This window comes from Somniosus microcephalus, chromosome 12, assembly GCF_052327205.1.
Source record: "Somniosus microcephalus isolate GS21.2 chromosome 12, FLI_Smic_1.0, whole genome shotgun sequence".
In the NCBI taxonomy this organism is placed as follows: Eukaryota; Metazoa; Chordata; class Chondrichthyes; order Squaliformes; family Somniosidae; genus Somniosus; species Somniosus microcephalus.
The window spans coordinates 153,194,941-153,219,087 of record NC_140998.1 but is presented as its reverse complement, the minus strand read 5'-3'; the positions used below and the strand labels follow the sequence as shown (position 1 = coordinate 153,219,087).

At 48.6% G+C, this 24,147-nt stretch overlaps 1 protein-coding gene across 1 annotated transcript in view; it reads left to right on the top strand.

Moving 5' to 3' along the window:
* plekhh1 (pleckstrin homology, MyTH4 and FERM domain containing H1) overlaps positions 1-24,147 on the top strand; it is a 338,941-nt gene that overhangs the window by 179,911 nt on the left and 134,883 nt on the right. Inside the window, exons 11-16 of the mRNA XM_086003678.1 lie at positions 1,137-1,276; positions 5,407-5,517; positions 5,668-5,754; positions 9,494-9,652; positions 15,100-15,180; positions 21,925-22,104. Of these exons, the coding sequence (XP_085859804.1) occupies positions 1,137-1,276; positions 5,407-5,517; positions 5,668-5,754; positions 9,494-9,652; positions 15,100-15,180; positions 21,925-22,104 (758 nt within the window). The remainder of the gene's footprint in view (positions 1-1,136; positions 1,277-5,406; positions 5,518-5,667; positions 5,755-9,493; positions 9,653-15,099; positions 15,181-21,924; positions 22,105-24,147) is intronic.

The following is a 24,147-nucleotide window of genomic DNA, read 5'->3' as shown; positions in this document are numbered from 1 at the left end:
TGGATTATGGGCTCAAGTCTCTGGAGTGGGACTCAGAGCTGAGAGAGTGTTACCACTGAGCCACAGCTGACACTGTAAAGCACTTGTAAGGTATTGAAACATACCACAGAGATGAAAATAACCCAGCAGTACAGGTTGAGGTGGTGATCGAAGGCAGGTTCAAAGAGGTAGCTTTGGAGGAGTCTTTTGTAGGAGAGGAGAGGAGCGAGGCAGCAAGATGGAGGGATGTGTTGCCATGGCAGCTGAAGGGTCTTGGAAAAGTTTGATGGGGTAGTACTCAGGACGTTCTACACTCTATCCATAATCCATACTGTGAATACTTGTTGACTGCATTGAAGAGATCCTCCTTTATGTCAAATATAAAATTACAAGCTACTAGTGGAATGTTGAGTAAATTGGGGGCTACTCGGTGACTGAGGTCACCTAGGTGGCAAGTGAACTTTGGCTTTGTCACACGTCCTCAATTTAAATGAGTAATTAACTTTTAATTGCATTTAATCTATAGCCTGCCGTTCACTTTGTGCACTGAGGAAGGTCAGACAGGGTGTGAGGGCTGGGTTTACTGAGCAGACCAATGGGTCGCCTGTCTGATTGGATGATATCACAGAGGCACTGAGGTATAGGCGGGGCCACGACAGGTTCTGATGTAGGTCATCCTGTGCAGACCCACCCCACAAGGGGTGATCTAATTGATGCGTTTAAGATGATTAAAGGATTTGATAGGGTAGATGGAGGGAAGCTATTTCCTCTGATGGGGGGAGTCCAGAACAAGGAGGCATCACCTTAAAATTAGAGCCAGGCCGTTCAGGGATGATGTCAGGAAGCACTTCCTCACACAAACGGTAGTGGAAATCTAGAACTCTCTCCCCCAAAAAGCTGTTGAGACTGGGGGTCAATTGAAAATTTCAAAACTGAGATCAATAGATTTTTGTTAGGCAAGGGAATTAAGAGTTAGGGAACCAAGGTGGGTAGATGGAGTTAAGATACAGATCAGCCATGATCTGATTGAATTGCGGAGCCTACTCCTGTTCCTATGTTCCAATCCCTTCAATAATTGCCCGTAGTGAATGCGTGCGATTGGATGTGTTTGAAACGGTTTATGAACGAGGGAGGAATGACCGTGTCTTTCTCCGCAGGGGTCTCGATGTCCTCGGTCAGTTCTGAAAGTGATTATGCCATCCCGCCCGATGCCTGCTCCATGGACAGCGATTACTCCGAGCCTGAGCACAAGCTCCTGCGAACCTGTTCCGTCTACTCCGCGGAGAGCAACTGCAATGTAGGTTATCTGCAGGCCTTACATCCAGTACATTGGGGCCCTGAATGGAGGATCAGACATCAGCTTAAGGGATTGGAGGGGCCATCGAATGTCCCTGGTGTGAAACAATCACACCCAAACTGAAAGTTATTTGCATGTATTAATCCAGCTGTACACAGGATACAAGCTCCATGCACCATCTCTGCTGTGCAGTTCCCTCCCAGACTCTTGTAGATCGATTCACCAGGCCCCTTTACAAGCTTTCCTGTGCTCCCAACAACCACCAGGGTCAAATCTCTCCTTGTGACAATTGTCCCTGGCTACACCCCATGTTTATACCATAAGCAGGGGGTGCCCGGCGTTGCCAGGACAATTTTGGGGCGCGCGGTCTCCCTGCCCCTGTGTGTCCGCTCTGTCTCTCCCTCTCCCTCCGTCCCCTCCGTCCCCCTCTCTCTGTCCCTCCCTCCCCTCTCGCTGCGTAGCGCCTGAGGGCCGGTGCGATTGTGATAGCGGCCATGCGGGGCCTAGTGCTTGAGGCGCTGTCGGGCCGAGACGGACCCAAGCTGAGCTCCCCCGCGGATCGCGCGGCGGACGGGCGGCCGCTGCCGCTCCCCCAACCGCTGTGTGTGTTGGGCCGAGCGGTTGCGAGGCATGGCCCGAGTGAGCCCAACTTACCTGCCGCTCCGGCGGGGCGGGAGCGGGATCGGGAGCCGCAATGTGGGGGTTTCTTTTGCTGCTGCTGTCCCTGTGGCGATGGAAAAAATGGCGGCAAAGTTTAGGGAGACTGGAGGATTAGGACCCGCCCGTGATGCACTGATTGGTCAACCATCAGGTGAGTGAACTGTAGGATTGGTCAAGCAGCACGTCACTCAACGCTAATGAGAGGTAGGATTGGTCAACCGCTAATGAGTGGATTTTTGAGGATTTTTGAACGTTTTTTGTATACTGTCCAAACAATTTTTGTCTGACGAAAAAGTAAATATGCCTACGAGAGTCCCCTAATGATAAGCTTTCTTTCGATATAACATACGTGTAGGTACGCTCTATAACTTTTGATTGTATAGCCGGACAGACAGACAGAGAGACAGACAGAGAAACATACCGGTTTATATATATATATATATATATAGATAGATAGACGATAAAGCTAAAGTAAGCCAGATACGGCAGGAAACAGTTGGGGATGGAAGGGTTGAACACAGCAACGACTTGCATTTATGTAGCGCCTTAACGTCGCAAAAATTCCCACGGCACTTCACAGGAGCGTAATCAAACAGAATTTGGCACCAAGTCACATATTAGGACAGGCGACTAGAAGCTTGGTCAAAGAGCTAGGTTTTAAGGAGCATTTTAAAGGAGGAAAGAGAGAGGCGGAGAGGTTTAGGGAGGGAACACCAGACCTTAGGGCCTAGGCAGCTAAAGGCACGGCCGCCAATGGTGGAACAAAGGAAATGGGGGATGCGCAAGAGGCCAAAAATGCCAACACTCTTTCAAAGCTGATGATATGTGTTTTTTTCCAATCTGGCTCAATGCTGGACAAGAAGCTCAGTTTCTGGAGCCGACCACTTATTTTCCTTTCAACAACTCGCGATGTCTATAAAGGACAAGTGTGTCCAAAACCTCAGTGGCGACTCCAGATCTGGGTAGGCATGGCTACCGCCTCTCCATCCTGGATCGGAGAAAGAAGGATTGTCATTTGACAGGTGATCCTTCTTTCACCTCTACCTTTCCTCTGTCACAGCCTTTCTTTTCTCTCTCTCTCTCTCTCGCTCGCTCGCTCTTTATTTTACCAATTAAACTGTTGTCATTGTTCCTCAGAAAATTCATCCTAAACACCAAACACATTCTTCCTTCTCCTACATCGTCACTGTGTTGGAATCAAGAATCATTGCACTCTCTTCTACTCTAACCCATTCTTTCCAAGGGTCTCAAAACGATAGAACAACTTACCTCCCCGACCCTTTCCTCTCCGAGGCGCATAGGAACAGGAGGAGGCCATTCAGCACCTCGAGCCTGCTCCGCCATTCCATTAGGTTGTGGCTGATCTGCACCTCGACTCCATTTACCCGCCTTTGATCCATATCCCTTGATGCCCTTACCGAACAACAATCTCATCGATCTCAGTCATTTAAGCTCCAAATGCCTCCCAGCATCCACAGTCTTTTGGGGGAGAGAGTTCCAGATTTCTACGACCCTTTATGTGGATAAAGTGCCTCTTGATTTCACTCCTGAATGGCCTGGCTCTAATTTTAAGATCATGTCCCCTTGTTCTTGATTCCCACACCAGAGGAAATAGTTTCTCTGTATTTGCTCTAGTGAATCTTTTAAACATTTTAAACACCTTGATCAGTTCACCCCCCAATTAGTGAGGGTCTTGAAAGCACAAGCTTGGTGTCATCTAACTAGTTACATAGTATTTCATATTATTTACAGTACAGAAACAGGCCATTCGGCCCAACAGGTCTATGCTGGTGTTCATGCTCCACTTCTTCCTAATTTACCATACCTGCTCTCCTGCACTTTCACTTCCAACCTTGGTGGTGGCCTACAGTCTGGTCCTTGCCTTCCACTAAAACTTCTCAGTAAAAGGGATCCTGTGGGTATATGTGACCAGCTTGCGGTGTAAATTTTATGTTGGAATTGGGGGTGGGGCGGGGGGGGGATGCAGAACCTAGGGTTACCAACTCTGATTGGACGTATTCTGCGATGTGTCATCACGGGACCTCCAACCACCCCGCTCCCACACTCCTGCCATTGGTCGCCCGACATGTCCATCCGCGCACCCCACCATCTTCCCACGGCCAATTGGAAAGCAAGCAGACACTTCATTGCCAGATTGGATGATTCCCTACTGTCAGTTGAACAGCCTTTTTTTCTCCACCCGCCCACCGCGCCCCCCCCCCCCCTCCCCACCCCACCATCTCCGATTTTTTTTTTAGTGCCCTATCATAGAATGGTTACAGCAGAGAAAGAGGCCATTCGGCCCGTCGAGCCCACGCCGGCTCTCTGCAAGAGCACTTCAGCTAGACTCACTCCCCCGCCCCTTCCCCATAGCCCTGCACATTTTTTTCCTTCAGGTACTTATCCAACTCCCTTTTTGAAAGCCGTGACTGAATCTGCCTCCACCACCCTTTCAGGCAGTGCATTCCAGGTCTGAACCACTTGCTGAGTAAAAGTTTTTCCTCTTGTCACCTTTGGTTCTTCTGCCAATCACCTTAAATCTGTGACCTCTGGTTCTTGACCCTTCTGCCACTGGGAACAGTTTCTCTCTATCTACTCTGTCCAGACCCCTCATGATTTTGAACACCTCTATCAAATCTCCTCTCAATCTTCTCTGCTCCAAGGAGAATAACCCCAGCTTCTCCAGTCTATCCACGTAACTGAAGTCCCTCATCCCTGAGACCATTCTCGTAAATCTTTTCTGCACCCTCTCTAAGGCCTTCACATCCTTCCTAAAGTACGGTGCCCAGAATTAGAGACAATACTCCAGTTGAGGCTGAACCAGTGTTTTATACAGCTTCATCATAATTTCCACGCTTTTGTACTCTATACCTCTACTCGAATGCTTTTTTAACTGCTTTCTCAACCTGCCCTGCCACCTTCAACAATTTGTGCACATATCCCCCCAGGTCTCAACGTTCACGCACCCCCTTCAGGATTGTACCCTTTAGTTTATATTGCCTCTCCTCATTCTTTCTACCAAAATGTATCACTTTGCACTTTTCTGTGTTAAATTTCATCTGCCACGTGTCCGCCCATTCCACCAGCCTATCTCTGTCCTCTTGAAGTCTATCATGATCTTCTTCACTGTTTACTATACTTCCAAGTTTTGTGTCATCTGCAAATTTTGAAATTGTGCCCTGTACACCCACCACCAAGTCATTAATATATATCAAGAAAAGCAGTGGTCCCAGTACCGACCCCTGGGGAACACCACTGTGAACCTTCCTCCAGTCCGAAAAACAGCCAATTTTTCTCCCGGTGTTTGCAGCACTGGAGACTCCAAGGCAATCTGGGAGAGTTGGCAAACCTACTGTTTAATTCTTGAAGTACTCCTTCTCTCCTCCCTTAGACCCTGCTAAAAACGGCACAGTTTCCTCACTCAGGCGGAGGCAGATTCGCTGATCCATCTACAATTGTGTTGGTTGCAGGAGCCTTTAGAAAAGTCTGGTTATCTGCTGAAGATGGGAGGCCAGGTCAAGACATGGAAGAGACGATGGTTTGTGCTGAGGAATGGTGAGATCCTGTACTACAAGTCACCCGTGAGTACCCCAACTCAGAGCCTTGAGTAGAGATACACTGAGCGGAAGAAACTGAAGTAAATATTGGAGGTGTCTTAACTCGATGCTATGAAGATGCAGTTAAATTCTTAACGATATGTTGTGCTTTTTTTCTGTCCATCGGCATTGCAGAGTGATGTCATCCGCAAGCCCCAGGGCCAGATCGAGCTCAGCTCCTCCTGTCGCATCGTTCGTGGGGAGGGGGCACAAACCTTCCAGGTGAGAATCTCCCGTCGTCATAGAGCATAACGAAAAGAGCAGAGAAACCCGCGCTGAACATCCATCCCTGCTCTGTGCTGGGTGTGACTGCCTACCTTCGACTCCGCCCCTGCCTCAGCCCATCTGCTGCACAGACCCTCACCCATGTCTTTCTTACCTCCAGACTCAACTATTCCAATGTTCTCCTGGCCAGCCTCCCACTTTGCATCCTCTGTAAACCGGACCTCATCCAAAACTCTTCTGCCCGTGTCCTAATTCACACCAAGTCCCGTTCACCCATCACCCCTGTGCTCGCTGACCTACATTGGCTCCCGGTCCGGCAACACCTTTATTTTAAAATTCTCATCCTTCCATTCAAATCTCTCCATGGCCTCGCCCCTTTTTATTTCTGTGACCTCCTCCAGGCCTACCACCCTCCGAAAACTCTGCGCTCCTCCAACTCTGGCCTCTTGTGCATCGCCCATTTCCTTCACTTCACCATTGGCAGCCGTGCCTTCAGCTGCCTCGGCCCTAAGCTCTGGAATTCCCTCCCTAAACCTCTCCACCGCTCTCTCCTCCTTTAAGACGCTCCTTAAAACCTACCTCTTTGATCAAGTTTTTGGTCACCTGTCCTAATATCTCTTTATGTGGCTCATTGTCAAATTTTGTCTGATTATGCTTCTGTGAAGCACCTTGGAACATTCCACTGCAAATCATTAAGCTACTTTATTTCACAGCAAGTGAACATACAGAGTACCAGTTAAGATCAGATTCACTTAGTTCATTCAGTGTGTTAATGCAAAATAATGAGCACACTACACTTTCCCACAGCAATGGGTCGCTTTACTTGACTTAAACAAAGTGGCCTAGAAATTCAGTAAGGCGCTGCCAGCTTTGCGGCCAGTTACCGCCCAAAGAGGGCTTCTGCGCCAATAGAGGAGTTTGCGCTGATATTCAGCGCAGCGGTAATGGCGGCGGTAGCCATTAGCGCTGCGCCGGCACCGATGACGTCATCGGTGTGCGCAGTGCCCCGGTTCCGCCCCGATACCGGCCCGATCCCCATATTTAGTTGCGGCCGCCTCTTCCGCAGCGGCCGCAAACAGCGATCAGAAAACGGGGCCGTACTGTAGCCTTAGTGGGGCGCTTTAAGGTGCAGGTGCGGCCGGCCGCTTTTTCGGCGGCCGCCTGCCCGCACCTCCTTCCCCGGCCTCCTCCACAGCCCCCCCCCCCCCCCGCGGCATTGCCGGCTGCTTTCCGCGAACCCGGCACTTCTCCGTGGTGCCGGGCTCATTTGCCGGCACTATCCAGCGGCGATCTCCCCGTTGCAGGCACCTCCCCCTTAAGAGAAGGAGGAGGCCTGCAGTACCGCAGCCTGCCGCTCCGCAGCGGGTGGCGCAGCGGCGCCTAGAGCGCTGAAATTCAGTTTCAGCGCCCCAAGCGGGGGCGGGCACACCCTGGAATAGCGCCCGGTTCCGACTTGGGGCGCAAAAACTGAATATCTGACGCGCGCAACTGGCTCCGCGCTCAGTGCTAACTTTTGGGCGCACGCCAGCTGGCGGGCCCAAAGTGAATTTCTAGGCCAGTAACTCTTAACTGCCCTGCTGCGTGTTAAACCTCTGTGCCTGACCAAAGCCTGTCCTTGCAGTTTCCTGTTTCAAAAGCCTGATTGTCTTCACAGCCTTTGCTGACTATCTGTGTCTCTGTCTCTTTTTTTAAAATCTATCCCTCTGTTCACAGTCAGATGGCACCAGAGACTTCCCAGCACAATGGGTGTGAAGTATTTATCGAATACTAAGGCAACCAAACACATTGTTTATCTGCTTATTGTCTTTGGGGGAAAACATATAGGGGGAGAAATTCGGTATCGTCCCATTTGGGGCGCAATTTTCGGCCGGGCGCAAAGTTTAGTGCCTGGCGCTAATTATCGCCTCCGACTGCAAACTTGGCTTCTATCGCCCGTGGAGGTGATTGGAGCGCTAAATCAGGCGCTACACACCTCTTTTAAGGTGCTAACGCCGAGGAGCGAGGCGCTAACTCAGAGCACTGGCGAAGCTCATGTGATGTCAGTCACCAATGGAACACAGACACATTGGCGCCGGCCAGTTCTTAAAGGGGAGGGTCGATCTTGCTCTCCATCCACACCCTGCTCGTTGCAGCCTTGAATCTCGGCCTGGAGAGACCTGTACATCAATTATGCTGGAAAGAACAATGGAGAGACCCAGGGAAAGAGCTCAGAGTGCAGCCCCACAGTCTCTTCTAAATCTAAGCAAGGAAGGTTGAATCAAAATGAACTTGCAAAGTGCTGCTCAGTACCCAAAGCTCCTTCACACAGCATTGAATCTCTCCAGAAGTCTCTCTCTCTCTCTCAGAATGCATGGTGCAAAAATGTTGCTGACAAAAAAAGGCAGGAAGCGGCCGCCTTTAAATAGCGCTCCCCCAGTCCCTTCCCGACTGCAAAACGTTCCCCTCAACCTGTTATTGCTAGCGGCAGGCGGTAAGGCCGGGGGCGCCACTCAGTATCCGGTCCGGGGCGTTGCATGCTCGACTGACGTCATGATCTGCGGGCGCAGGAGATTGTGGCAGTAGTGTTTAGCGCTGCTGCAAAATGTCTGGTCAATTTTGCGAGCGGTGCAAACACCGCCGCGCCCGGGCGCTAGTTGCTTTGCGCCCAACGGGAGGCGCAAAGCAACTGGATTTTTCCCCCGTCGTGTCTTAACCACGTTTCGTCCAGGTGCCTTTTTTTTTAAACGTGTGCGAATGCACTTTGTTTTAAAATCCCAGCATTCAAACTCTTTTTCAAAATCCTTTCCGTGGCAAAAAATAGTCCAAAATAAATCTAGAAATGTGACAAGACACACAAAGCGTATCGCACAACATCGAATTGTATTGGGTTGAGTTCAGTTTTTCTGATAACACAGTGGAGTCAATGGCCCAGAAATTCGGGTCGGGGGCTTCCCGTGGGTGCAAGCCCCCAACCTGCACTTACCTACTGCGCCGGCCGTTGTGCTGTGGGCCTGCGTGGGATTCCGATCCTGGGCCTCCTCCAACTGCCGGCGCGCAGTGCTTGCGTATCCCAGGGGCGCAGTTAGTTCGATGCGTCCCCTGGGATCACGTGGGCCATGGAGAGCCAATGGTAGCAGGGAATGCTTCATTCATAAGTTTGACAGGAAGCTATAAATATTATAAGCCCCAAAGCATCACTAAATCTTCAAATACATTTTTAAAAAATCACATTTTAAAATAAACTATAAATTACATGAAATAACTATTTTAAACAATAATTTAAATTTTTGAAAAAATTAATTACATTTTCTAACGGGGCTAAAAATAAACTTACCTTTCTTTAAAGTATTTAAAAATAATAAACCTGTGGAAAAAAGTTTTAATTTTAATTAATTCACCACTTACCTTGTAAAAAGCAGGCCTTGCGTAAGTTCGATGCGTACACGCAGCCCTCTCCTGCGCACGCGTTCCACCTCTGAACCCCTTCCTTTAAGGGAACGGAAGTTCCGGTTTCCCGCGCATGCGCAGTGCATGCACGAAACCGGCACTTCCATTGGGCTTACAGGGGAGTACCCCGTGTGTACTCACCCGTGGAGACCCGAATTTCTGGGCCAATATACTCTGTGCCCAGTCACTGCCGTTGAATTTTTAACATTGCAGTGCAGCCTCACTGCAGGGAACCTGAGAAATCCAACCCTTTCACAAGTGGCTGAAGAGGACTCGCGTGGTGATTCGTTGTTGCTTTTGTCTCCTGCAGCTGGTCACAGAGAAAAGGACGTACTACCTGACTGCCGACTCCCCAAACATCCTGGAGGAATGGATCCGCGTGCTCCAGAACATTCTGAAGGTTCAGCTGGCCAGCCCTGTCATCACACAGATTGAGTCAAAGCCCTCTGTCAGAGGCTGGCTGACCAAGGTAAGAGGCTGCTGTGACCTTCAGCCAAAATACAACGCTCTGAGCAGCTCCTCCCACCCCGTGCCTTTATTTCTATGAGGATATAAAAATACTCATCTGGTACCACACTGAAAAGCAGTGGGTCTGCTTCGGATCAGCGCTCATTGCTTCTAAATAGTTATTCTTGGCTCAGTAGGTAGCACTCTTGCCTCTGAGTCAGAAGGTCATGGGTTCAAGCCCCACCCCAGAGATTTGAGCTGTATTGTCGGAGGTGCCGTCTTTCGGATGAGATGTTAAACCGAGGCCCCGTCAGCCCTCGCAGGTGGATGTAAAAGATCCCACGGCACTAGTCGAAGAAGAGCCAGGGGAGTTCTCCCCGGTGTCCTGGCCAACATTTATCCTTCAACCAACATCACTAAAACAGATTATCTGGTCATTTATTTCATTGCTGTTTGTGGAAGCTTGCTGAACGCAAATTGGCTGTTGTGCTTCTTACATTACAACAGTGACTACACTTCAAAAGTACTTCATTGACTGTAAAGCACTTTGAGGCGTCCTGAGGTTGTGAAAGACGCTATATAAATGCAAGTCTTTCTTTCTTCATTATGAAAGAAAGAAAAACTTGCATTTCTATAGCGCCTTTCACGACCACCAGACATCCCAAAGCGCTTTACAGCCAATGAAGTACTTTTTGAAGTGCAGTCACTGTTGTAATGTGGGAAACGCGGCAGCCAATTTGCGCACAGCAAGCTCCCACAAACAGCAATGCGACAATGACCAAATAATCTGTTTTAGTGGTGTTGGTTGAGGGGAAAATATTGGCCAGGACACCGGGGAGAACTCCCCTGGCTCTTCTTCGACTAGTGCCGTGGGATCTTTTACATCCACCTGCGAGGGCTGACGGGGCCTCGGTTTAACATCTCATCCAAAAGATGGCACCTCCGACAGTGCAGCACTCCTTCAGTACTGGCACTGGTGTGTCAGCCTAGATTATGAACTTGTTCTGTGACACCAGTCTATGGGCTTTCCTGTTTCAGCAACCTCACTTGGCACCTATAGAGTCATGTGAGGGGAAAAAAAACCCCAAAAAATAGCAGAACAATTAGCAGCATAGTGCACAGTGTAGCTGAGCCCCAAAGTGTTAGGCCGTGAAGTGCTGGGATCACAACCTTGATCCTGGACACTATCGGTTCCCAGTCTCGGCTATGGATTGTAGAGAGCAGATGTCAGGCACTTCCTCACAGGAGCAAGCCTTTGGATTAGTGATAGTATTCCCGCCTCTGAGTGAGAAAGTTCGAGCCCCACTCCAGACAGTCCGGCGAGTGGAGACCGGAGCTCTAAATCTTGGTGGACATCCAGCATCCAGTGGGTGTGGGTGGCCCCACCCTCATCATATGGGTTGTGGGAGCCCATACAACCCTCCCACCATATCAGGCTAATCACCCTATCGGCTGCTATAAAGGTGGTTACGGCCATGGAAGGAGCCTGTCCAATTAATCAGCCTGTGAATCCTTCTACCACTTCACACTGTTCTCCAAGGTACGAGTGGGAAGGTACGAGAACTTCAACACAGAAAGGAATGGAATCTCCAGCTCCCTCGTGCATGGCTCTTCGACACTGATTCCGGAGTGCCGTTGGCGAACACTAAGCCTGCACCCTACCAATTGGAGATCAGAATAAAGGGGATAATTGGATCAGGAAAAGGCCAATCGGCCCTGACTGAAATCAAGACAGCAAATGCTGGAAATACTCAGCAGATCAGGCAGCATCTGTGGAGATAGGAACAGAGTTAACGTTTCAGCTCAATGTCCTTTCGTCAGAACTGGAAGAAGTTAGAGATTGAACAGCTTTTAAGCAGGTGCAGGGGCAGGGGCAGGGAAAAGGATGGGGCAGGGAATGGTCTGTGATAGGATGGAGGGCAAGAGTGATTAGATGAGACCCTGTCTGATATCGTGAGATGTATCAAAAGGGGACAGGGTTATCAATGCGGGAAAGGGAAACCCAAGAAGGAATGTGGTAAATGAACCTTCAGAGAGTTGTGTATTCTGGCAAAAAATCTCTGACTATAGCAATGTGGGGAAGTAAGTACACTACGTGATGTGAAGGTTTCCCACCCTGACCCTTTATTAAGACAGTGGGAAAATCCATTTATATTTTCTCCCTTAAGATAATAATCCCAACAGGGCTATGGGGAAAGAGCAGGGGAGTGGGATTAATTGGATAGCTCCACCAAAGAGCCGGCACAGGCACAATGGGCCGAATGGCCTCCTTCAGTGGTGTGTCATTCTGTGATTCTATGATAATATTCTTGCCTCCTTCTGTAAGAACAAAAAGCAAACAGGATTGGGAGGAAGGGTCACTTCATGTACTCGCTGCTCCTGCCCATGCGCAAAACACAGTACACCGCATACCCCATCGTGTGTGACATCCTGATTGGTTGGAGACTGATCTGCACAAGGAGGACTAGGCTTGGTGGAACCCAGAGGGTGTGACATGACAGAGAAGTGAAGTTGTTTTTTTGGCAGTGCTGCAAAACGAGCAATGGTTAACCGGCAGTCTGTTGCACACTCCACTTTGCTCTCATTGCCAAAGAAGTCAGTGGTAAGGAAAATTGGGCCGGGCATGAAGCAAGCTGCCCATCCGCTTTGTGCTACTCATTTCACCCCCAGGGTGTGGCGACTGCAGTGGTGAAGCTCTGAGTAGGTGGTGTGTGTTTGTGTCGAGTACATTTTGGCCTCAACTCATAGCCCAGTGCATTCAGCCACTGATGTTTCATCTGCATCAGCCAGACTAAACAGCTGCTTGGAATTATTGCTTGTGTGTTGGGAGGAGCTGGGTCACTAGCTCACACGACACTCCAGAGAGGACACTTTTGAGTTGGCACCAGTTCAAAAGCAATGGTTCAGCAAAATCAATTAAGTCTGGTGTCAGACCTGAAGAATGTTCAAATCACTCCTTTATGTTTGAGCTGCGTTTCATGCTAACAGTTTAATTTCTATCGGTTCTGCCTACGAAAGCCTCTCCCACACAGTGCCTTCTCCTGAAAACTTTGCCCCACCCCCTAGCACTGACATCCAGATGCAAAGTTAACCATTCATTGCTGAAGCAGGGTTGCTAAGAATAAGCCTGGGGACATCTGTTGACTTCCCTCATTACCCCAGTAGCGTTTCTTTAGGATCTTTCTACACTCCCATCAATCAGCGGGCTCAAATTCAGAAATATCCTGTGGCTACAACATTTTATGTGGACATGAAATGCACAAAGCCAACCTTTGTCATAAAGTGATGCGGAGTACATCTTCCAATGCTGTGGAAGGTGAAGCATAATCACTTTTTGTCCCCCCTCCTCTTTGTATGCTGGGGTACGGTTCCACCCTCCAGTTCTCCACCCAGCTGGTTATTCAACCATGAACATACGCACATACGAATTAGGAGCAGGAGTAGGCAACTCGGCCCCTCGAGCCTGCTCTGCCATTCAATAAGATCATGGCTGATCCGATTACTCCACATTCCCACCTACCCCCGATAACCTTTCACCCCCTTGCTTACCAAGAATCTATCTACCTCTGCCTTAAAAATATTCAAAGACTCTGCTTCCACCGCCCTCTGAGGAAGAGAGTTCCAAAGACTCACGACCCTGTGAGAAAAAAATTCTCCTCATCTCTGTCTTAAATGGGCGACCCCTTATTTTTAAACAGTGACCCCTAGTTCTAGATTCTCCCACAAGAGGAAACATCCTCTCCACATCCACCCTGTCCAGACCCCTCAGGATCTTATGTTTCAATCAAGTCACCTCTTACTCTTCTAAACTCCAGCAGCTACAAGCCTAGCCTGTCCAGCCGTTCCTCATAAGACAACCCGCCCATTCCAGGTATTAGCCTAGTAAACCTTCTCTGAACTGCTTCCAATGCATTTACATCCTTCCTTAAATAAGGAGACCAATACTGTACACAGTACTCCAGATGTGGTCTCACCAATGCCCTGTATAACTGAAGCATAACCTCCCTACTTTTGTATTCAATTCCCCTCGCAATAAACAATAACATTCTGTGTGCTAAGACGGTTGCTGTCAGCTGTCAGCAGGCATGGAGGCTCCACAGCCAAGCTCGCCTGACATCTGCGCACATGCATGTTCCAGGAGAGGCCATTGTCTGCTGGGAGTGGGAACCTCAGCTAATATCTCTGTAACCTGCTCCAGCCTTTCAACCCTCCTCCAACTCTGCGCTCCTCCAACTAGCCCTTCAACCCTCCTCCAACTCTGCGTTCCTCCAACTAGCCCTTCAACCCTCCTCCAACTCTGCGCTCCTCCAGCCCTTCAACCCTCCTCCAACTCTGCGCTCCTCCAACTAGCCCTTCAACCCTCCTCCAACTCTGCACTCCTCCAACTCTGGCCTCTTGTGCATCACCCACTTCTTTCACCCCGCCATTGGCAGCCATGTCTTCAACTGCCTAGGCTCTAAGCTCTGGAATTCCCTCCATAAACCTCTCCACCTCTCCCTCCCTCTCCTCCTTTAATCCTACCTCTTTGACCAAGCGTTTGGTCATCTGTCCTAATGTCGCCTCCTTTGGATCGATGTCGATTGTTGTCTGATTTCACTCCTGTGAAGCGCCATGGGACATTTGTACTACGTTAAAGGCGCCACATAAATGCAAGTTGTTGATCTATTTCCTCCTTCCCTGGTCCAGATGTGCTGGGGCCAAGTATCGCATTCTTAACTGGGATCAGCTAACTCGGGGCAAACCTGGGACCTTTTGGTCTTTGTGTCACTCCTTTGAGATGAAGGTTGTGTACTATTGTTTTGAGCTATGTCGAAGATAAGGAATCAGTGGCTTCCTGAAGTTGAGGGTTGCACATGTCAAAAAATGACAGCTAGTTTAGCTTTGCCCTGTGTGTGCTCTGTTGATATTCTTGTCATGAGGCTGCCTCTCAAACTACCTGCCCTGTTGATTTTGGAGCATGATTAATAGAAACTGTTCAGTTTAGTGATAAGCACCAGCGGGCTCTTCTTATGGTGATGTGACCTGGATTGCATTTCAAAAAAGTCACGTTGATCCCAGAAAGGTTATTCAAACTTTGGCTCCGTGTTGGACGGGATTGACAGCTAAGCTGCCTCTAATACAAACTCTTTTCTGTTCTAGGGCATAATATATGGGCAGAGAGATTCCCTCCCAGTTTTTAATACATGCAATTTTAAACCTTGGGAAAATAGGGAATGTTGGTTGGGATTAATATTCAGGCTCAAAAACGGTCAACCTTCCTTGAGCCATTTTATCTCCTGCAGAGGTCAATGATGGAAGTATTGCATAGGGTCAAAATATCAATCAGATTATAGGTCCAGTCTTGGCTGTCCATGAGGTAGTGAGTCTAATTACTTCAGATTTTCCCTATGGTTAATCTTACTACAAAAGAAAGATGCCCCATTCACTCTCAGAGAACTGATGGTTGACTGTTCTTAATGTGTGTTACAGGTGAGGCATGGCTACTCCAAGCTGGTCTGGTGCTCCCTGATAGGAAAGATGTTCTACTACTTTCGGAACCAAGATGACAAGGTATTTAACGGCTACCAGTAAGCGGATCTAGAGACAGACTGAAACCAGATGATCGAGGGCCAAGTGGGTTCTGTCCAGTGCCTCTCTGTGAAGTGACATTTGAAAGCTGAGCTAGCCACAGTGGCTGCTTTTGGCCTCTGCCTGGTGTGAGACCTGGGGCTCGAATACATCAGTGTTACCCAGTGCATTAGCCGCTAGCCCATGTGGCTACTTGGAAATCCAGATGTGGCAAATTGCATTTATCTTTAACCTTTTTTGTGCATTTGATGGTAAAATGACAAGCTGAAAAGCAGAGATTGGATAGGCTGGGGTTATTTTCTTTGGAGCAGAGGAGTCTGAGGGGTGACTGATTGAGGTGTATAAATATGAGGGGCCTGGATAGAGTGGATAGGAAAGACCTATTTCCCTTAGCAGAGAGGTCAATAACTGGGGGGCATAGATTTAAAGTAATTGGTAGGAGGTTTAGAGGGGAGTTGAGGAGAACATTTTCACCCAGAGGGTGGCGGAGGTCTGGAACTCACTGCCTGAAAGAGTGGTAGAGGCAGAAATGCTCATCACATTTAAAAAGTACTTGGATATGCACATGAAGTGTTGTAACCTACAGGGCTACGGACCAGAAGCTGGAAAGTGAGATTAAGCTGGATAACTCTTTGTCGGCCAGCACAGACACGATGGGCCGAATGGCCTCCTTCTGTGCCGTGAATTTCTATGATTCAGAGTGTGCGATTGGTCTTTACTTCCTTGATGGTAGGTGTTTGTTGAGTAAATATACACATGGGAGGTACATTTACCTGCATTGTGCGAGTGTATTTAGGCGTTTTCTACTAAAATTAGTGCCCATCGTTCAAACGGTGTCGGCACAGCTACACATGTGGCTAGTCAATGATTTCTATTGGACATCACTGAAATACATCATTCCTTGAAAGTGCAAATGAAGGTAGATAAAGCCATAAAAAAGGCCAACAGTGTTTTGGGTTTATAAGTGTTGGGAGTAGAGTACAAGGGGAAAGAAGTAATGCTGAATCTGTACAAAACATTGGATAGGCCACAGTTAGAGTACCGAGTGCAGTTTTCGGTGCCCCTTTATAGAAAGGACATTAAAGCCATGAAGAGCATTTGGTATTGATCACCAAAGTGATGGCAGGAATGGGAATCTATGGTTACGAGGAGAGACTATTTCCACTGGAGCAGGGAGAGCAAAGAGGAGATTTAATAGAGACTTTTTAAATGATGAAGGGTTTTGATGGAGTGAATAGGGAATGATGATTTCCTCTGACTGGGAAGTCCGAGACTAGAGGTCATTAGTTTAAAATGGTCACCAAGAGGCTGAGGAGAGAAGTTAGAAGAGATTTCATTGCTGAGAGGGTTGTTGAAGCATGGAATGCGTTGCCACTGGTTGAGGCAGAGACTACTGCATCATTTAAAGGAAAAATTGATCAAAAGTTGAAGCAGTTGGAGATATAGGGCTATGGGAAGAGAGCAGGGCAATGGGGTTACTTTTGAAATACTCTAGCAAAGAGCCAGCCCAAACACAATGGGTTGAATGGCCTCATCCTGTGCTGTAAACTTCTGCAGTTATACATGTTGTGTTGTCATCAAATGGCGGTTTAGTTTTCTTGCTTGTTATGTCCAAAAAATCACTTAACTTGGTGTGTTAATGTAATGGCTGCTTTATTTCAGATGCTCTGGAACATTTTCTCTGGATAGAAGATGCTAGAATGTTTGTTTTATGGGAGGAAAATTGGGATCTGGGGAACATAATGCCCAGGTCTCCAATTACTGCCTGCTGTTAGAATCTTTAGTCGTGCAAATGGTTGATAAGCTGACGTGTCCTCTGTGACCCTTCGCCCCTCTATCCATGCTGGCCCTGACCAGGAGGATGTAATAGGTTAGTTCATGGACATTTCTATATACATCAATGGGTCAACCTTCCAGGATGCAAGCTTAGGTGGTGTGGGAGTGCCACATCTCCACCAGCCACTTTTCCTTCTATCACTGTAACTGTAGACTCAGTGCCCACCATGTCCCACCAGCGAAGAGCAGCAACCAACAAAGCCAATAGAATGCTGAACTGCGTAGTCGGCACAAGGCAGAGGAGGTCATGATCACACTGTACCGAGCTCTGGTCAGACCACGCCCTGAGTACAGTGAGACAGGCCAGATGTTCAAGGACTGGAAGCACTGCAGAGAAGAGTCTTTGAGGGTGATCTGCAGTGTCAAAGGCCTGAGCTTTGTGAAAGACTGGAGAGACCCAGGGGTAGAACATAACGATTTGGGTGAGCCCACTGTCCATTCGACAGGGAAGAAGCCGGATCCATTTCGAGGCCCGGGCCTCATTTAAATAGAACCGAGGAGATGCCCGTCCTAAACGGCTGTGCCAGATTCAGGCCGGCTCAATATTGGAGGGGAGGGGAGGGGTGGGGGGTGGACCCGGGGCAGCAACAGCCCAAATTATTTCTGTGGGGCCTGGAGAAGCAATCTTATTTTTCCTGGCCCCACAAAAATAATTTGAAATTTACATTTTCGAGGCCGGTAAAACTGGTCAGAATGTGTAGGGCCCAGGCTCCAACCAGTCTGTCTTAAAATGGCAATCGGAGTCCTATGTACGTCACAGGACCCCGGGTTGCATATTAAAAGGGGCCTACCGCCTGAAATAGGTGGCCGCTTCATCCGCCTGGTGGTAGGCCTCAGTAGAAATGGTAGTGGCCAGAGCATCGGTAGTAACATGGCAGTAACTCTACCGACCCTATTTTGAGGCCATTATCCACCTGATTAACACCAATATTTTTATTTTGGCAAGTTAAAATCAGTCCCTTCGCTTGAAAGCCGGCATCCGAGAGGCGAAATATGAGGAACATAGAAACATAGAGCAGGAGTAGGCCATTCGGCCCCTCGAGCCTGCTCCACCATTCAATGCGATCATGGCTGATCATCCAAATTCAGTACCCGGTCCCTGCTTTCTCCCCATATCCCTTGATCCCTTTAGACTTAAGAAATATATCCAACTCCTTCTTGAATATATTTAATGAACTGGCCTCTACTGCCTTCTGTGGTAGAGAATTCCACAGGTTCACCACTCTCTGAGTGAAGAAATTCCTCCTCATCTCTATCCTAAATGGCTTACCCCTTATCCTTAGACTGTGACCCCTGGTTCTGGACTCCCCGGCAATCGGGAACATCCTTCCTGCATCTAGTCTGTCTAGTCCTGTTAGAATTTTATAAGTTTCAATGAGATACACTCTCATTCTTCTAAACTCCAGCGAGTACAAGCCCAATCGACCCAATCTCTCCTCATACGTCATTCCTGCCATCCCAGATATCAGCCTGGTGAATCTTCGTTGCACTCCCTCCATGGCAAGAACATCCTTCCTCAGATAAGGCGACCAAAACTGCACACAATACTCAAGATGTGGTCTCACCAAGGCCCTGTACAACTGCAGCAAGACATCCTTGCTCCTGTACTCAAACCCTCTCGCTACGAAGGCCAACATACCATTTGCCTTCTTAACCGCCTGCTGTACCTGCATGCTTACCTTCAGCGACTGGTGCACAAGGACACCCAGGTCTCGTTGCACTTCCCCTTCTCCCAATCTACTGCCATTCAGATAATAATCTGCCGCCTTGTTTTTGACACCAAAGTGGATAACCTCGCATTTATCCACATTATACTGCATCTGTCATGCATCTGCCCAATCACCCAACCTGTCCAAATCATACTGGAGTTTCTAGGCATCCTCCTCATAGCACACACGCCCACCCAGCTTTGTGTAGAAGTATATAAGATAGTAAAAGTGAACGGAAAAGGTAAATCTGGAATACAACTTTAAACAGGACACAGGCTCAAACTAGTAAAGGTACATTTAAGATTGATGGGAAGAATGCACATGGAATGGACTCCCAGATAAAGTACTGGTGGCAATAACCTAGGCGTCATTAAACTTGCTGTGTAACTGTACAGAGTCCCTGTTTATTCAGCAGGGTAAGGGTTACTCACTGTAACTGTACAGAGTCCCTGTTTATTCAGCAGGGTAAGGGTTACTCACTGTAACTGTACAGAGTCCCTGTTTATTCAGCAGGGTAAGGGTTACTCACTGTAACTGTACAGAGTCCCTGTTTATTCAGCAGGGTAAGGGTTACTCACTGTAACTGTACAGTCCCTGTTTATTCAGCAGGGTAAGGGTCACTCACTGTAACTGTACAGAGTCCCTGTTTATTCAGCAGGGTAATGGTTACTCACTGTGTAACTGTACAGAGTCCCTGTTTATTCAGCAGGGTAAGGGTTACTCACTAACTGTAGAGTCCCTGTTTATTCAGCAGGGTAAGGGTTACTCACTGTAACTTTACAGAGTCCCTGTTTATTCAGCGGGGTAAGGGTTACTCACTGTAACTGTACAGAGTCTCTGTTTATTCAGCAGGGTAAGGGTTACTCACTAACTGTACAGAGTCCCTGTTTATTCAGCAGGGTAAGGGTTACACACTGTAACTGTACAGAGTCCCTGTTTATTCAGCAGGGTAAGGGTTACTCACTGTAACTGTACAGCGTCCCTGTTTATTCAGCAGGGTAAGGGTTACTCACTGTGTAACTGTACAGAGTCCCTGTTTATTCAGCAGGGTAAGGGTTACTCACTGTGTAACTGTACAGAGTCCCTGTTTATTCAGCAGGGTAAGGGTTACTCACTGTAACTGTACAGAGCCCCTGTTTATTCATCAGGGTAAGGGTTACTCACTGTGTAACTGTACAGAGTCCCTGTTTATTCAGCAGGGTAAGGGTTACACACTGTAACTGTACAGAGTCCCTGTTTATTCAGCAGGGTAAGGGTTACTCACTGTAACTGTACAGCGTCCCTGTTTATTCAGCAGGGTAAGGGTTACTCACTGTGTAACTGTACAGAGTCCCTGTTTATTCAGCAGGGTAAGGGTTACTCACTGTGTAACTGTACAGAGTCCCTGTTTATTCAGCAGGGTAAGGGTTACTCACTGTAACTGTACAGAGTCCCTGTTTATTCAGCAGGGTAAGGGTTACTCACTGTAACTGTACAGCGTCCCTGTTTATTCAGCAGGGTAAGGGTTACTCACTGTAACTGTACAGAGTCACTGTTTATTCAGCAGGGTAAGGGTTACTCACTAACTGTACAGAGTCCCTGTTTATTCAGCAGGGTAAGGGTTACTCACTAACTGTACAGAGCCCCTGTTTATTCAGCAGGGTAAGGGTTACTCACTGCAACTGTACAGAGTCACTGTTTATTCAGCAGGGTAAGGGTTACTCACTGTAACTGTACAGAGTCCCTGTTTATTCAGCAGGGTAAGGGTTACTCACTGTAACTGTACAACGTCCCTGTTTATTCAGCAGGGTAAGGGTTACTCACTGTAACTGTACAACGTCCCTGTTTACTCAGCAGGGTAAGGGTTACTCACTGTAACTGTACAGAGTCCCTGTTTATTCAGCAGGGTAAGGGTTACTCACTGTGTAACTGTACAGAGTCCCTGTTTATTCAGCAGGGTAAGGGTTACTCACTGTAACTGTACAGAGTCCCTGTTTATTCAGCAGGGTAAGGGTTACTCACTGTAACTGTACAGAGTCCCTGTTTATTCAGCAGGGTAAGGGTTACTCACTGTAACTGTACAGAGTCCCTGTTTATTCAGCAGGGTAAGGGTTACTCACTGTAACTGTGCAGAGCCCCTGTTTATTCAGCAGGGTAAGTATTACTCACAGTAACTGTACAGAGTCCCTGTTTATTCAGCAGGGTGAGGGTTACTCACTGTAACTGTACAGAGTCCCTGTTTATTCAGCAGGGTAAGGGTTACTCACTGTAACCGTACAGAGTCCCTGTTTATTCAGCAGGGTGAGGGTTACTCACTGTAACTGTACAGAGTCCCTGTTTATTCAGCAGGGTAAGGGTTACTCACTGTAACTGTACAGAGTCCCTGTTTATTCAGCAGGGTGAGGGTTACTCACTGTAACTGTACAGAGTCCCTGTTTATTCAGCAGGGTAAGGGTTACTCACTGTAACCGTACAGAGTCCCTGTTTATTCAGCAGGGTAAGGGTTACTCACTGTGTAACTGTACAGAGTCCCTGTTTATTCAGCAGGGTGAGGGTTACTCACTGTAACTGTACAGAGTCCCTGTTTATTCAGCAGGGTAAGGGTTACTCACAGTAACTGTACAGAGTCCCTGTTTATTCAGCAGGGTAAGTATTACTCACAGTAACTGTACAGAGTCCCTGTTTATTCAGCAGGGTGAGGGTTACTCACTGTAACTGTACAGAGTCCCTGTTTATTCAGCAGGGTAAGGGTTACTCACTGTAACTGTACAGAGTCCCGGTTTATTCAGCAGAGCTGGACTGCAAATAAGGGCTCAAACCCTGATGAGCAGGATTTGATCTTGCCATAGTTGATTGCAAATAGGCCTGCCTCATCTTCTGTGATGGTCAACACACCAGTATTGACCCTGTATGCCATCACTGCACACCAAAAGACAATAAGTAGACTTCCATCACAGCATTAATTGAGCAATCTTGGTGATGGGCCAAGACACACAGAGCAAGGTTATAAAGGGTGGGAACGAAGACAAGGTCAATCAAGAAGTAATCACAAGGTGGTACAAAGCTTACTTGCAATCAGCACACAGTTGATTGTGTTTCTCTGTAAGCTTTGAGCCGCCATCCTGTGATGGCTTCATGTGTGAGGGACATGAGCAAAGGAGTTTGATCTTGCTTGAAATGCTTTGCTCATTTGATTGTTTAGTTCCCCCTGGGCCACCTGAAAGTCCGAGAGGCTAAAGTCGGAGAGGTGGACCGTTCCTGCGACTCCGACGAGGATTACGAGGCAGGAGGCCGAGGGTTCCTCTCCTCGCACTTCACTCTGGTCATCCATCCAAAGGATCAAAGTCCGACTTACCTGCTGATTGGAACTAAACAGGAAAAGGTGAGAGATGTGTTGGGAATGGGCAGGAAGAAGTTCAGATTGACCCCAAACATGTTCAGGAGAGTGCCGGAGGGAAATGGAGAGAACATTTGCCAAAACAAATAGTCTCCGTGTTTCGAGCTTCAGCTATCTGCCTCGATGGAGTGCCCCTCACTGCGGACGATGGGGTCTGGTGGATAATCGGGCCTGCACTCTATAGTCGGGTCGCCAACCCTCCAGGATTGCCCTGGAGTCTCCAGGACACTGCTGCGGGCAAACCCAGGAGAAAAATCACAGGGGCATTAAAAAAAGTCATGTTTTTTAAAAGAAATTCTTTGAACAATTTTGTTAACTAGTTATAAAAATATTGGACATGGGAAAACATGCTGTTTGACTGACGGTCAAGAATCATCCAATTGGGTGATAGAGTCTGGGCCCGATTTTGTGGATCGGGCGGGAAATGGGCGGGTTCCCCGAATGTGGGGTTCCGACCCGAAAAAAAATGGGTCAGCCAGCTGCACGCAATTTTCCCTCAAGTGGCCAATTAAGTTCCAGCATGTGGGCAGCCTTGCTAATTGTCCATTTCCAATCAGAAAGCCCCACAGTATGATGTCATCATTTGTGGTGCTTTCAAGATCCACAGCAAGCATTGCTTCCTCTGTTGGCTTCCAAACGAACCATACAGGATGGCAGAGGAGCCTGCAGCAGCTATGGCCAGTGCCAGACCCCGAGCTGCCTCCAAATTCGACGAGGCTTCACTGCAGGCATTATTGGATGGGGTTAGGGCCCACAGGGAGGTCCTCTTCCCTAGGTCAGGGAGGAAGAGGCCTCCCACTGAGACCAATGCTGCATGGATGCAGGTGTCAGCAGATGCCAACTCGCTGGGAGTCACCAGAAGAACCTTGGCATTGCATCTCTAACTCCTTCCTTTACTCCCCCACAGTACAATCCAGAGCCCCCATCCTCACTGTGGAGGAGGAAGAGGCTGTGCAGCCAGACTCCTCAGAGGAAGCTCCAACCTCTGAGGGCGCAGCATCAGCAGAAGTAAGCGCACCCAGCACATGCGCAGACACTCACACCTCGGGGGGACCTTCGGGACATAGAGTAGTGTTGTCACCTGGTGTTTCACAGCTCACAAGTGAGCCTCAGCAGATTCTGGAGACAGGGACAGCAGTGGAGAGTCCTCGTCGGAGGGCGCAGGTTTCTGCCAGCTCAGCTCGGCTGCGCTGCATGTCGACCCTCTGCCTCTGGGTCCATCCGCAAGAGAAGAGGTGATGGATCTCCATGCACATATGCAGGAGTCTCTGGCAGGTTTTGTCTCCAGGGTTGCTGCGTGTGTGGAGCGAATGGAGGATTCCATAGCGACCATGAGCAGCACCTTTGTGGAGTCATTGGCGCATGAACACATCACCATGGAAAGGATTGCAACCTCCATGGAGGAGATAAGTCGCCAGGGTATGGAAAACATGATGAGTGCTCATAAGAGAATGACACCTCTTGAGGAGCGATGGCCATCTATTGCACAGAGAAACCAGACCTTCATGGAAGTCCTTCTGAGTAGGACTGCCAGTGCAGAAACGGGTCCCCATGGCCCCCTAATGCGCAGCAAGGTGCTCTCAAGCCACTTCCAAGCGCTGGCCCCTTCTGGCCTGTGCAGCTTCAGGTGAGTCAGCAGCAGCCTGGTGCTCCTGTTGCTGATCCTGCTGTTCCTGGTTCTGCTGCTGCCGCCTCTGCTGCTGGAGATCCTCTAATGGCAAGAAGGGAAGGAGAAAAAGGCATCCCATGCTTCTGGTAGATGCCTCCGCTGAGGAAGCGCTGAGTGAGGGTGGCGAGAGGGGCTTCCCGGGAGCTCACATTGGAGAAGTGTGTGAGGCTCCAACCTTCCACAGCTGTGCCTAAGCCATGAACAAGTAACCCCAAGCCTGCAACAACAAGGTCCTTCAACATACAAATGCTCTCCGTTTAAATCTCAGCTTTCCCGAATGACCTGCAGCTGAGAGCAAGCAAGCCGGGATGCTTCATGCCAGGTTTCATCAGCGGGGTTCCCCGCAGGCATGTTTAGCG